The 15,293-nt window shown below is 42.5% G+C and overlaps 1 protein-coding gene across 1 annotated transcript in view; it reads left to right on the top strand.

Annotated features, from left to right (window-relative positions):
- myo16 (myosin XVI) overlaps positions 1 to 15,293 on the top strand; it is a 351,480-nt gene that overhangs the window by 277,442 nt on the left and 58,745 nt on the right. Inside the window, exon 26 of the mRNA XM_060826459.1 lies at positions 80 to 285. Within this exon, the coding sequence (XP_060682442.1) occupies positions 80 to 285 (206 nt within the window). The remainder of the gene's footprint in view (positions 1 to 79; positions 286 to 15,293) is intronic.

Below are 15,293 nucleotides of genomic sequence, written 5' to 3' on the forward strand. Positions count from 1 at the left end.
TGGCCAGAAATAATCTTTTGTAGAAATCCAAATGGAGAAGTAGTATTAAATCTTTCTCTTGGTTTCCTCTTCCCTGTAGAGTTCGATTCATGATATAATGGGAAAACTCCAGAATTCAACTCCTCACTTTGTCCATTGCATCAAACCCAACACATCCAGACAGGCCGACATGTTTGATAACTTCTATGTATCAGCCCAGCTGCAGTACATTGGTGTCCTGGAGATGGTGAAGATGATCCGCCATGGATACCCATTGCGGCTATCTTTCAGTGACTTCCTCACAAGGTAGGTGCTTTGTAAAATAACCAAGAGTCATGTTTTGAAGCAGCAAGCTTCTATATGATACCTGCAGTACTGACTAGGTTTAGCTTACACTGACTATTTGTGATGGGAAAATGCCTTTGTTGTTTACACTTTAAGGAAAAAAGTTTGCATTTACTTTAATCCTGCTTGTGTACAGTTCTGTGTGATGTGTGAGTAAGAAGGTTGAATTAAGTGTTTCAGTGTGGGGTGAAGGGATGATAGGATGGGAAAGCAGGCAGAGGTAGGGATTGTAACATGAGGCACCACTTTGCCCCATACCCAAATGTCTTCCCCGGCTTCTTCTACTGCTTTGCCACTGGGGAAGGAGTCAATTTACCTGCCCATCCATGGCCAATTGGGGCCTTGTAATGGACAATTAAAAGCTATGTACAGGTCCCCTCCTGCCCTGACTCTGATATTTTCTGCTCTGGGGCAATGTTGAACCAATTCCTCAGCTCTCTTCATTTAACGGGCCAGGGTGGTAGCTGCTCAAGGAAGAGGACCTGGCTTTGCCCTCCCCCTCCCCCATTCATCACCACCTTCCCTTTACCTGATGCCTTACCCACCCTTCCCAAGTCTTGTCAGCCTAGTCCCATCAAGACCCCAGATTTACCTCCAAGTCCATATTGAACTATCCCTGAAAGTTCAGAGTGTTCACAACCCTTCTGATTGCAGGTGAGGTGGCCAAACTGAGGGAGTCCAAATCTGCGCAGGTTAGTTGTATTGGCCATGCTAATTTGCCCGTAGTATCCAGGGATATGCAGGCTAAGTGGGTTAGCCATGGGAAATGCAGGGTTAGTGGGATAGGATAGTAGAGTGGGTCTGGCTAGGATGCTCTTCAGAGGGTTCGTGTAGACTTGATAGATCAAATAGCCTGCTTCCACAATGTATCTAAGGCTAGACACTGACGTAACCTCAGAGAACTCTCTCTCCAGTGTAAAATACAGCTCAGTGAGTGCAGCTTAATGTCTCATCACAAAACACATTTTTAAGGGCTGTCCAGTTCACTGTTCCTGACTAGAGGGACCTCCCCACCATTTCTGATCATGTTTTGATGTAATAATATATTCCAGAACAACAGAATATTGCAGTAAATGTGCTCCATTTAATTGCTGGTGTGTCTACCTTCACCCAGGTATAGAGATGCTCTGGCTTTTGGGTCTGAGAGATTTCCTCAACAAAGTAGTTGGCAATGATGAACTTGAAAACAAAATGCACAGAGATAGTTGGAGGGGCAGGTCATATTTTGGAAGCAGGAAGGTTACAGAAGGACATGGATATGTCAGAGAGTGGACAAAGAAGTGGCTGATGGAATACAATGCGGGACAGTGTGATGTTATGCAATTTGATGGCAAGAATAGAGAAGTAGGCTATTTTCTAAATGTTGGCAGGAGCCCTTCATCAAGTCATTCCTGACGAAGGGGTCCTGCCTGAAACGTTGATTTTCCTGCTCCTCGGATGCTGCCTGACCTGCTGTGCATTTCTAGCCCCACTCTAATCTTGTCTTTGATCTCCAGCATCTGCAGTCCTCACTTGCACCTATTTTCTAAATGTGGAAAGGCTTCAGAAATCTGAAGCACTGAGGGATTTAGGAATCCTGGTTCAGGATTGTCTTAAAGTTACCATGCAGGTTCAGTTGGCTGTTAGGAAGGCAAATGCAATGTAAGTATTCATATCAAGATGATTTGAGCAGAGATGTTCTGCTAAGGCTGTAAGAGGCTTTGGTCAGACCACATTTGGAATATTGTGAACAATTTTGGGCCTAGTATCTGAAGAAGCATGTGCTGGAATTGAAGGGCTTTCAGAGGAGGTTTACTGGAATGATCCTGGGGAAAAAGGGGTGTCATGTGAGGAGCAGCTGAGGACTCCAGGGTCTGTGCTCAACTTAGAAAGATGAAGGAGGATCTGATTGAAACTTAGAGAATAGTGAGAAGCCTGGATAGAGTGGACGTGGAGAAGATGTTTCCATAAATAGGTAAAGCTAGGACCTGAGGGCACAGCCTCAGAGTGAAAGGATGACCCTTGAGAACTGAGATTTGGATGAATTTCTTCAGCCAGAGGGTGATTAAGTTGTGAGATCCATTGCTGCAGAAGGCTGTGGAGACCAAGTCATTAAATGTATAGGTCGGTTCTGGATTAGTGAAAGGGTCAAGAATTATAAGGAGAAGGTAGGAGAATGGCATTGAGAAAATATCAACCATGATCAAATGGTGGCACAGGCTCAGTGGGCCTAATTCTATTCTTATATCTTATGCCCTTCTGATCTAAAATGCACTGAGACCAATGCATGCATTCGGCCAGTTCCAGAAAAAAATTTAAGTCCTGACTTTAAATCTAACATTATGTCAGAATGCAGAGAGATATTTGAAGTGGATATGAAGGGTGAAACTCCAACCTATTGCATCTGTCAGAAAACAGATTGAAGTGGAGGGGTTTGGAGTGGTTTTTACACTCTACAAAAGCTTCCATCTTTTTGAATTTATCAGTGTGAGGAGCTTGCAGTTAGCACTTGAAGAAAGAGATTTCCCCTAAAACATGGCTTGTTGAGGTCTGGAAACTTCAGACTCGTCACCTCATATAAGACCATAGGACCACAAGGCACAGGAGCAGAAATTAGGCCACTCAGCCCATCGGCTTTGCCCAACCGTTCAATCATAGCTGATAAGTTTCTCAACCCCATTCTCCCACTTTCTCCCCATAACCCTTGACCCGCTTGATACTCAAGAACCTATCTATCTCTTGAATATGCTCAATGACCTGACCTCCACAGCCTTCTGTGGCAATGAATTCCATAGGTTCAGTGGTGTCTGGCTGAAAATGTTTCTCCTTATCTCCGTTCTAACTCTACTTTACTCTAAGTCTCTGACCTCGGCTTGTGGTTTTTCCTACCATTGGAACCATCTTCCAAGTATCTATTCTGTATGTTTCAATTAGAACACCACCCCCCCAACCCCCAACCACCGCCACCCCATCCTTCTAAACTCCATCGAGTACAGACCCAGAATCCTCAAATGTTCCTCATGTGTTAAGCTTTTCATTCCTGGGACCATTCTCATGAATGTCCTCTGAATATGCTCCAGGGCCAGTACATCTTTCATGAGATATGGGGCCCAAAACTGAGTACAATACTCCAAAGGTGGTTTGACCAGAGACTCAGTTTACAGCACTTTTATTTTAATCATTTGCTCGGTGAGGTAGGATCAGTCTTCTATTTGTGATAACAGCAAAGAACACCTTGACAGCATTAGTTAGCACTTTTCTTTAAAAGTTTTGATTTTCAATGGAAATCTCAAAGGAATCTTAAGCTGGAAGCATATGTGGAGCTGAGTGCAGGTGAGAGTGGGGCAAATCAGACAAAACTTCAATTCCTCTGCCAAATCTCTTCCAATTCATCAACTTCTGCATTTCACTTCACCACATTATGCGCTGGGAGGACACAGATTGTCATTTGGGTTCAGGTCATTCACGCAATTAGTGCAAAATTAATGCAAGATTTCTCCTTCAATTTTGGATCCAAGGTCTTCCTGGTTTATATGGGACTTGCCAATGGAATAGGTGTGAATCACCTAGTAGCACTTTTGCCACTGAATCCTAATGTGGGTTCAAATTGCAAACAAGATTTTGAACACGAGGATCCAGCTGATGATCTGTGCAGTGCTGAGGGGAGTGCTGGATTATTGAGGGTGCCGTCTTTCAGCTGAGGCAATAAACCAAGACCCATCACTTCAGAGGGGATGTAGATCACATGGAAGGCAGTTAAACCCAATGTCTTGGTCAATGTTTATCTATCAGCATCACTAAATAATCAGCTTATCTGGTCATTGCTGTTCTTGAGAATGTGTTGCATATAAATTAGTTCTCACACTTTTTTTGCTTAAAAATCACACAACACCAGGTTATCGTCCAACAGGTTCATTTGGAAGCACTAGCTTTTGGAATGCAGCTTCCTGAAGGCTTATACAGCCAGTGGTGTAACATTATTTTCAACCACTGTCTCCTCAACTGGTGTAAAATTCCCATTGACCAGTGTAACCCGAATTATTGTGTCATTACTCCTGACTGGTATAACCTGGATTGGTATATCATTATCCCTGATTCATGTAATCCCAACTGTGAATTATCCCCTGACCAACCAGTAAAGGTCTTACTGCTGTGACATTCTCTGTCCAGTGCAAACTCAATCCCATTGCATTTTGGAGAAGAGTGGGGAGCTCTTTTGGCCTGTTCGATATTTATCACTGAACCAAAAATCATAACAACATCTTGTCACATTGACATACTGTTCCTCCATTATGGCAGTGACTTAACCTCAGAACCAGTTCATTCGCTTCGGGACATGCTATGTTTGGGTAAGAGGTTACATAAATGCTAATACGCTGCATCCAGGCTCTCAGGACTGGACTCCTCAATATTGACCAACATGCCTTCTGACCTAAAACGTAATTGCTGAAGAAAGTGGTCATATAGTTTTCACAAAGTTTGGTTGGAGGGTCTCTTAGCTTCCTATTAACCAAAGACATTGGTGGTGAATTTTATTTAAGGCAAAGTTGCATTAATATTTCATATTAATACTGTAAAAGAAGTATAACAGTGATGTCGTGAGTGTGGTGTTGGAAAAGCATAGCAGGTCAGACAGCATCCAAGGAGCAGGAGAGTCAACATTTCGGGCATAAGCCATTCATCAGGAATGAGGCTTGTGGGCCAAGGGGACTGAGAGATAAATGGGAGGGGGATGGGGCTGGGGGGAAGATTGCTGAGAATGTGATAGACAGATGAAGGTGGGGGGAAGGTAATGGTGATAGTTCAGAGGATAGTGTGTAGCAGATAGGTGGAAAGGAAGAGGGATGGGTAGGACAGGTCAAGGGGGTGGTGCTGAGTTGGAGGCTTGGGACTGGGATAAGATGAGGAGAGGGTAAATGAGGAAACTGGTGAAATCCATATTGATCCCGTGTATTAATTGTATTCATTGGAGTTTAGAAGATTAAGGGGAGACTTAATAGAGACGTACAAGATAATACATGGCTTGGAAAGGGTGGACGCTAGGAAATTGTTTCCATTAGGCGAGGAGACTAGGACCCGTGGACACAGCCTTAGAATTAGATGGGGTCAATTCAGAACAGAAATGCGGAGACATTTCTTCAGCCAGAGAGTGGTGGGCCTGTGGAATTCATTGCCACGGAGTGCAGTGGAGGCCGGGACGCTAAATGTCTTCAAGGCCGAGATTGATAGATTCTTGTTGTCTCGAGGAATTCAGGGCTACGGGGAGAATGCGGGTAAGTGGAGTTGAAATGCACATCAGCCATGATTGAATGGCGGAGTGGACTCGATGGGCTGAATGGCCTTACTTCCACTCCTATGTCTTATGGTCTTATGGTGTTATGGTCTTATGGTATTGGTGGAAAAAATGAGGCGTTCTTCCTCCAGGTGTTGGATGATTAGGAAGTGGAGATGGAGGAGGCCCAGGACCTGCATGTCTTTGACAGAGTGGGAGGTGGAATTAAAATGTTCGGCCATGGGGCAGCGGGTTTAGTTGGTGCAGTGTCCCAGAGATATTCTCTGAAACATTCCACAAGTTGGCATCCTGTCTCCCCGATGCAGAGGAGACCACATCGGGTGCAACAGATACAGTAGATAGTATGCGTGGAAGTACAGGTAAATTTCTGATGGATGTGGAAAGATCCTTTGGGGCCTTGAACGGAGGTGAGGGGGGGGGTGTGGTGCAGGCTTTGCACTACCTCTGGAGCGTGGATCTGACAAGGGAGTCGCGGAGTGAATGGTCTCTTTGGTTTGGAGGAAGTGGGAGGATTGGAAGGAGAAGTTGTTGAGGGTGAGGACCAGTTCATGCAGGCAGATGAGGGTGTCGGTAGAAGGGAATTGGTTGGGACAGCGTGACAGGAATAAAAGGAGGTCTTGGAGGCCTTAGTTCTGGCGGCTCGATGTGTACACGGACTGGATATCCATGGTGAAGATGAGACATCGGGGGCCAGGGAAACAGAAGTATTGGAGGGGGTGAAGGACATGAGTGGTCTCCTAAATATTCATGGGGAGTTCCTGAACTAAGGGGGACAGGATGGTGTCAAGGTATGCAGAGATGAGTTCAGTGGGACAGGAGCAGGCTGAGAGAATGGGTCAACCCGGGAAGTCAGGTTTGTGAATCTTGGGGAGAAGGTAGAATTGGGCAGTGAGGGGTTTTGGACTATAAGGTTGGAGACTGTGGATGGGCGATCCCCTGAAGTGATGAGCTTGTGAATGGTTTAGGAGATGATAACAGTGATGTGTATACCCCCTGCATTATCCTTCTATTACTTAGTGTGCATTTTTACTTGATTATATTGACCTCTTGCTCAACTGGAATAATTGATCAACCGGTGCACCCTGGTCCCATTGGTGCTGGATAACAAAACGTTTGCTGTATCTAATAAAACATTATGGACTTGAAACATGTGTGATGGTGTCCATACCACTGGGATAGAAAGAGCGGTCCCTCTCTAGAGGTGTGTTACATTATGCAGATGAGTCATATTGGGCTTGAAAGGTTAACTCTCATCCCTCTCCACAGATGCTGCCAAACCTGTTGAGGTTCTGCAGTAATTTCTGTTTTCATTTCTGATTTCCATCGTCTATAGCATTTTGCTTTTAACTGAGTGCCTGAACAAGTTGATTTAGCAATGTCTGCAATATTCTGGGCTTTATTAATAGGACACAGACTGCAAGAGCAAAGAGATGTTGAACTTGGGCATGACATTAGTTAGACCTTAGCTGAAGTATTTTGCGCAGTTCCATGCATCATATTATAGTCTGATGTGAATGTGTCAGACAGAGAACAGAAGTATATCCAAATAGCACCAGGGATGACAAACCTCAGGGATGACAAACCTCAGTTATGAAGATGGATTGAAGACATAGGAACTGTTCTCATTGGAGAGAGAAAAAAGCTAAGAAGAGATCTGATAGAATATTTGAAAATATTTTGAATATGAGAAGCATAGACAAAGATTGAGAGAATGTTCCTATTCAAAATAGAAATAAAAACACAAATCACTGGAAAAACTCAGCAGTTCTGGCAGCATCTGTTGAGAGAAAGCAGAATTAACATTTTGGATCCAGTGACCCTTCATCGGAATTGGATAAATAACATTTTCACACAGAGGGGTAAGTAAGATTGGGGATGCACTGCCTGGGAAGCAGAAAACATTGTGCAGAGTTGTGAGAGAAAGGCAAGAGAGTGGTGCTCGTTTCACTGTTTAGAAAGACAGTGAAAGGCTGATGAACTGAATAGCCCTCTCCTTCGCTCTTAACAATTCTGTGAATGAACAAAAGGGAATGTCTACAAGAGGGTGGAAGACATGAGAGTTTGAATGTCAAAAACATTGTAAGTGCAAGGAAAAAGAAGATGGTATCAGGGGGATACTGTGAAACCTGAAAGGGGTCCGAAAAGATTTACAAGGACATTGCCAGGCTTGGAGGGTTTGAGCTATCTGGAAAGGCTGAATAGGCTGGGATGTTTTCCCTGGAGTGTCAGAGGCTGAGGGGTGACCTCATAGAGGTTTATAAAATCATGAGGGGCATGGGTAGGATAAATTGACAAGGTCTTTCTCCTGGGATGGGCAAGTCCAGAACTACAAAGCATAGGTTTGGGGTGAAAGGGAAAAATTTAGAAGGGACCTAAAGAGCAACTTTTTCACCCAGAGGGTGGTACGTGTATAGAATGAGCTGCCAGAGGAAGTGGTGGAGGCTGGGACAATTACAATATTTAAATTGGCAGCTGGATGGGATATGAATAGAAAGGGTTTAGAGGGATATGGGCCAAGTGCTGGAAAATGGGACTAGATTAGTTTAGGATATCTAGTCAGCATGGACGAGTTGGACCGAAGGGTGAGTTTTTGTGCTGTACATCTCTATGACTCTGTGATTCTAATGGGATGTGTAAACTACCAAAAGGCATGTCTGTCAGAACTGTAAATGCAACCTGAGAGTCATTTCCAGCATTTACTGTCCAGAACTTGGGAGCTATGGTAATGATGTGGAGTTGTTGAACTCGATCTTGATTTTGGAAGGTGATGAAAAGCTGCATCAGGAAATAAGCTTGCGATCTTTGAGCTTCTACTGAGCTTTGTAAAAGAGCAAACATACATTGACATAGCACCCTGTCATTGCAATAGGATGCATTAAAATGAATATAATTACCTCATAATATATTCACAATGAATATTTTACTTTTGAAATGTCACCTCTGACTATATTGACATGCAAAAATCCTCGTAATAGCAAAACATTCAGTTGATTAATGTTTGTGGGAGGACCATTGGTCCAAGTACTACTTCTTTGAGAAATGAATTGGGACAGTTTACATCCAATTAAGCTGTTTAATGTTTTACCTGAAAAATGTCTTTTACAGCAGTATTCCCTCAATCCTACGCCAATCTATCAGCCTGAACCGAGTGCCTTCTTATCTCACCTGCTCCATTCATGTGACCACCTAAAGATCTAAAGTAGTCACTTGCGGAGCCATTGTGTGCACACTGTAAATTTAGGTCAGCTCCTTAAGATCTCAAGGTGTCTGTAAGGATCTTGAATGATTTTCATTCGCCTAGTAACAACGAGAAACTGAAATTGGTGGAGAACACAGCAGGGCCACATCTGTGGAGAGAAAATAGTTAATATTTCGAATCGAGAGACCCTTCTTCCGAACTGAGGCCAGTGTTTCTTCAAATGTTACAACGGATACTATCAGACAGAAAGAAACTAGGGAACAATTTTAAGATGTTCAAACCTAGATTTTGGACATTTGTTCCCTTGAGGTCATTCAAACTGTTTGCATGTTTTGTTTGGTTTCATTTTACAGTAAATATCCTGTGTGCTGCCTGCACAGTGAACATTGTAAGATAAGAAGACAATATTAATTTCATTGAAACTGAAGCAGTGAGATAGAAACGCATTGTAATCTGATCTCTGGATCAAAGCCAGCTCCCACCTTCCCTTGCCATATCATCTCATGGTTTTTTTTCTAGCCTAAAAAACACAGCAACAATATGTTCTGCTGTTCATCAACTGCCAGCTCTCTTGTCAGGTTTCACTGGGAGCTGAGTAACAGAAGCTGATGTTTGTGACTGAACCCTGGTGTGATACACAGTTACAGCGTCATGCTGATGTCGAACCACGAAGACAAAAGCTCTCTCAGGGATTCTAAGAGCCGAGTCATGTTGGTTTCAATCTGACCTCTGACTTTTCCATATCAATTAGCTAAAGTGAAACTTGGATGAGTTTCATTTGTGGCTGTGTGCTTTTTGTTCACAGTGAGCGCATAGAGGCCTTTTGCAGCTTTTTAAAAAAATGGTGAGAGTGATCCTGTCTGTCGGAATGAACAAGGGTTGTGTTACCCGAGGTAGGAACAGATTAGTTTGTTTTATACATCAACGCAATAATGCATTGACTTTGGCTTGTTTTGCACAGACCTGCCTTGTTTGTTGTGACTATAGTGTTGTTGATTATCACAACAAAATGTTGACAGGAATGGTTCAACCTTCTCCCTCCCCTCTCCGAGTAAAGGTGGCATGGCCTCCTTTATAGTATAGGTGACACAAGCACAATCAAAACATCACTTATCAAATTGGTGGCTGGTAAGTTGAAGAGTTCGGATATTGCTGGATAAAGACACATTTTTTGAAAGCTTTTCATCTTTTGCTCATCGAACCAAATGCCAAGAATTTTTTTTTGGGAAATTAGTTTTGGAAACACATTTATTGTTGGACATTGAGTACTGATGTCGGACATGCAGTCACTACCTCAGTTGTTATGAGCAATCAAAGGGATATACTTTTTGAAACAATCTGTCAGTCTTTGGAACATACAACTTATGCATCTGTTGACTCTGAAATTCGTAGCAGGTACTTGTTTATTTGATATTCAAAATGTCTTTCTGGTTTAACAGAAAGATTCTGCAATTGGACAGCATTTGCTAAATTATCCTAAGTGTGCAAAAAAATTGCAGGAGTAACAAATTTAGGAATGTCAATTCCATTCACAGTATAGTGTTCTTGTATGTATTGGAAATTGCACAAATGAGTGCACTGAGTCCTGTACGTTGTAGACAGAAAGAACATGCATCCATATTGTGCCTGCCTCAACACAACAAAACAGGGAACAGCCTCTCTCCAGTTCATTTCTCTTCAGTATAATGCTTTTGACTAATCAGAGTTAACATGGCACGTTTAAATGTAAACAAAGTTTGGCAGTTAACTGCCAATCATCATCAAATAGCACATTCTCCATTCCAACACCACTACCAATCAGAATCCACTTGCCAACCAATCGGCATTTTCTTCTCATATAAGATCAAAAGATTAATATTTCTTCAAATTGTCCTGACAAACACAAGATGAAAAACTTTGACAAAGCACACCTTTAGGGGTGGCACAGTGGCTCAGTGGTTAGCATTGATGCCTCACAGCGCCAGGGACCTGGGTTCGATTCCAGCCTCGGGTGACTGTCTGTGTGGAGTTTGTACATTGCCTACGTGGGTGTCCCCCGGGTGCTCTGGTTTCCTCCCATAGTCCAAAGATGTGCAGTCCAGGTGAATTGTCCGTGCTAAATTGTCCATAGTATTAGGTGCATGAGTCAGAGGGAATGGGTGGGTTACTCTTTGGAAGGTCGGTGTGGACTTGTTGGGCCAAAGGGTCTGTTTCCTCACTGTAGGAAATCGAATCTAATCTATTGATTGATACTTTACAAACTCTTTTAAGACGTAACAGTTGATATTTCAAATACAACCACAGAATGGCTGTGAATTTGATTGTTAGAAAAACGCAAATTATAATCCCTGGTTTTAAAATTCCAGTTGGATGTTAGACTTGTACAACGCAGATCGTGTTGGGAATCTTCCTTGGTTGAGCTGCCCAGTAAATTCTCTGAAGAATACTCACAGTGATTTTAGAGGCAAGTCTTCTACCCACTGAAGCACACCACCGAAACCAATTGGACACGTGTGGGAACTTCGACTTCTACCTTTCCCGAAAAGCAAAAGCACAGGATTTTCATTTATAGAATCTTCCATCAACTCAAAATGTTACAGAACTTGCAGTTGCTGATATATCTTTTACAGAGTAGTTACATTGTGGAGAACACTGTTATTCAGTTATGCAATGCAAAGCTCCAGCAATGTGATGACCAAAAAAGTCAATTTAATAATTGTATTTGAGAGCGTGGCATTAGCCAGGACACCATGGGAACACCTCCACTCTTCAAAATGTGCCGAAAACTATTTTATGTCGATTTGAGAGCGCAGATACAGCCTCAATTTGATGTTTCAACCAAAAGACAGAACCTTAGCACTGTACCCAGAGAATTTACTGGGCAGCTGAAAATGTGTTGCTGGTCAAAGCACAGCAGGCCAGGCAGCATCTCAGGAATAGGGAATTCGACGTTTCAAGCATAAGCCCTTCAAGCTGTGATCTCCAGCATCTGCAGACCTCATTTTTTACTCGAAGAATTTACTGGGCAGCTCAACCAAGGAAGATTCCCAACGCGATCTGCATTGAACAAGTCTGACATCCAACTGGAATTTTAAAACCAGGGATTATAATTTGCGTTTTTCTAACAATCAAATTCACAGCCATTCTGTGGTTGAGTTTGAAATATCAACTGTTACGTGTTAAAACAGTTTGTAAAGTATCAATCAGTGAAGGTGTGCTTTGTCAGAGTTTTTCATCTTGTGTTTATCAGGACAATTTGAAGAAATATTCATCTTTTGATCTTGTATGAGAAGAAAGTGCTGATTGGTTGGCAAGTGGACACTGTACAATATAGAAGATTCAACCTGGGTTATGCATGTGAGTCACTAGAGTGCAGTGAACTGAGTTAATCCTCGTTGAGAGGTTAATGTATTACGATTAAATCCAGGCTGACACCTAGATTTGTGTTTATGTTCTCAATGGATCTCCTGCCAGCATTGAAATTCCTTGGAAAGATCCTTAAAATTTTCCGGCCAGACAGATCGATTAATAATAGCTCTTTAAATGCAAAAAAGAAAGTTGTGTTTGTACCTCTTAGGCCTGTAAGAGCCTTGGAATTTTTGCTAGCAGGGAAACTTGGAGTTGCTCTTTTTTTGTCAGAATATCATTCTGATACACATTTACATGCAAATGAATCTTAGTATTGGCCCCAATCAAGCAAATTTGTTTCGGAACATGCTTCCTTTGCTGTGAGGGAACTGAAATCCTAGGCCACCATTGCATTAAATAAAGGAGCTGCTATCTCAACAGATTATAAAAATAAATAACAATGAAAAGGCATTTTTACAATTAAACAATTTGCAATTAATTCTAGCCCAAAGGACTACTGTTGATTATAAAAATATAACGGAAAACCAGTTACTATCACAGTCCCGTTTTGGAAAGTGAGGCAATGTCTAATGAAAAGGACGATTTGGAGCATTGAATGAGTAGGAATAGGTACATTTCAAACATGCACAATGAAATGAGCCACTGAGATACATGAGAATAGAATTTGGACAGAATAACTCTTTGGCAAAGGCTTCATCAGGTCAATTCTCTAATTGAGACCATATTAAGGAGATTTTTCTGGGTTCGTATTCAGCTCCAGTGAATGATCTGCGTGCAGTTTAGCATCATACACACAGCAGTCCATAGTTTGTGCCTGTAAAGAATACTACACAGATTTTCAGATGATTTTCAGACATGCCACCCGACTACACTATATGCATTACTGTTCTTGATGAAGGTTGCTACCACTGCCACAGAGTCATAGAGATGTACGGAATGGAAACAAACCTTTCGGTCCAACTTGTTCATGCCAACCAGGTATCCTAAACTAACCTAGTCCTATTTGCCAACATTTGGCCCATATCCCTCTAAACACTTCCCATTCATATACCCATCAAGATGCCTTTTAAATGTTGCAATTGTACCAGCCCCCACTACTTCCTCTGACAGCTCATTACCTGTATGTTTTTTAGATTACTTACAGGAGCGGAAACAGGCCCTTCGGCCCAACAAGTCCACACCGACCCGCCGAAGTGCTGTGAGGCAGCAGTGCTAACCACTGTGCCACTGTGCCGCCCATACACACATTACCTCTATGTGAAAAGATTGTCCCTTAAGTCCCTTTAAATTTTTTCCCCTCTCACCCTAAACCTATATCCTCTAGTTTTGAACTCCCTACCCTAGGGAAAACAGCTTGTCTATTTACCATATCCATGCCCTTCATCATTTTATAAACATCTATAAGATCATGCCTCAGCCTCCCACACTCAAGGGAAAACAGCTCCAGCCTATGTAGCCTCTCCCTATAGCTCAAACCCTCCAACCCTGGCAACATCCTTGTAAATCTTTTCTAATCCATAAGTTTCATAATATCTGTCCAATAGGAGGGGGACCAGAAGTGTACATGATATTCCAATATTTCTCTCGAAGTGTAGGAAACTACAGTACCTACTTGGTCTAATGTAGTAGAGTATTCTCTGGTCCAACTAGAAGAGTTTTATTTGGTTAACAAGACATAGATTATTGCATGTGAACAACTACTTATAGGTTACATTGTTATAGAACATTGAAGATGTTAGATCTCATCCCTTTGACACTATATGTTGTTGTAGCCTCAATTCTGTATATCATCATAGCAGGTGGTGCTTATAACAATGCCCAATATTAACTCTTTCAAACCAAATATAATATCTGTAACATCAGATTCCACTTCTAATGATTCTTTGTCAAACAGAGAGGAATATCAGTTGATATCCTCCAGATTATGATAATAAACATTTTCATTAGCTTTTAGTTATCACAAAAGTGAAAATGGATCTCTCATTTTACATGACTCTCACAACTCTGGTACAACAGGGTCATTTTCAACTTGTCTTCCTGGATGCTATCACTGCTGGGGAGATGCATCTGCTTTTTCAAACAAGCCTAATTTCTACTCCACTCATTCCAAGGAGATGACATTTAAGCAGGTTTTATACCATGCAGCAGTGAGGTTATCATTCAGGCTAAGTTGTTGATTTTTAACTCTTCTTTTCAACATAGATAATTTCATATTTCGCACATTATAGTCTATTTGTCATTCACTTAACATATCTTTGTTTTTGTAACTTCTTTGCATCCACTTCAAACTTACCTTCCTCCCTCTCCTTGTGTCATTGGCACAGTAATTTTGACAACCACACCTTCTGTCACTTCATCGATGTTATTGATAAAAATTGTAAACAGTTTAGGACCCAGCACCAATCCCTGGATCTCATTACTCATTGTAACTCGGCAACCTGAAGAAAATTTAGGTTTTGTGTATTCTTTCATTACTGTTAACCAGCCAATATCATTTCCATGCCAATATATAGGCCGTGAACTTTTATTTTCTACAATAACCTTTGATGTGGTATTTTATCAGATGTTTCCTGAAATCTAAGTGAATATATATATACTCATGTTCCGCATTATTCAGCGTAAGTCTTATCTCCTCATTGAGCTGCAATAGTTTGGTCAAATATGATTTCCTTGTCATATTGACTTTGCCTGATTGCTGGAATGTCACTAGCTAATGTCATTAAAGGGTAACCTCGATTATCTGAAGGTGATGGGCTGGCACTATTTCATTCGGATAATCGATTATCTGGTTAATCGATTAAATGCCTTTCTTCTGACGCTCGGAGTTTTTAAAGTCTGCTCCTCCTTCAGGAGACTGCAGCAGCACACAACGTGTGAGACCCCGCCCGCGCCCCCGACATCACCCACCCCCCCGCTCCAACCCCGTGCAACACCACCCTCCACCCCAACACTGCCCCTGCCCCCAACATCCCCCCCACCCCAACCCCGTGCAACACCAACCCCTCCACCCCAACACCGTGCAACACCCCCCCCCCACCCCCAACACTGTCCCTGCCCCCCCCGGCCCAACACTGTGCAACACTGCCCCCCACCCCAACACTGCCCCCCCACCCCAACACCACCCCCCCACCCCCAACACTGTCCCCGCCC

The sequence above is a fragment of the Hemiscyllium ocellatum genome, chromosome 6, assembly GCF_020745735.1.
Source record: "Hemiscyllium ocellatum isolate sHemOce1 chromosome 6, sHemOce1.pat.X.cur, whole genome shotgun sequence".
In the NCBI taxonomy this organism is placed as follows: domain Eukaryota; kingdom Metazoa; phylum Chordata; class Chondrichthyes; order Orectolobiformes; family Hemiscylliidae; genus Hemiscyllium; species Hemiscyllium ocellatum.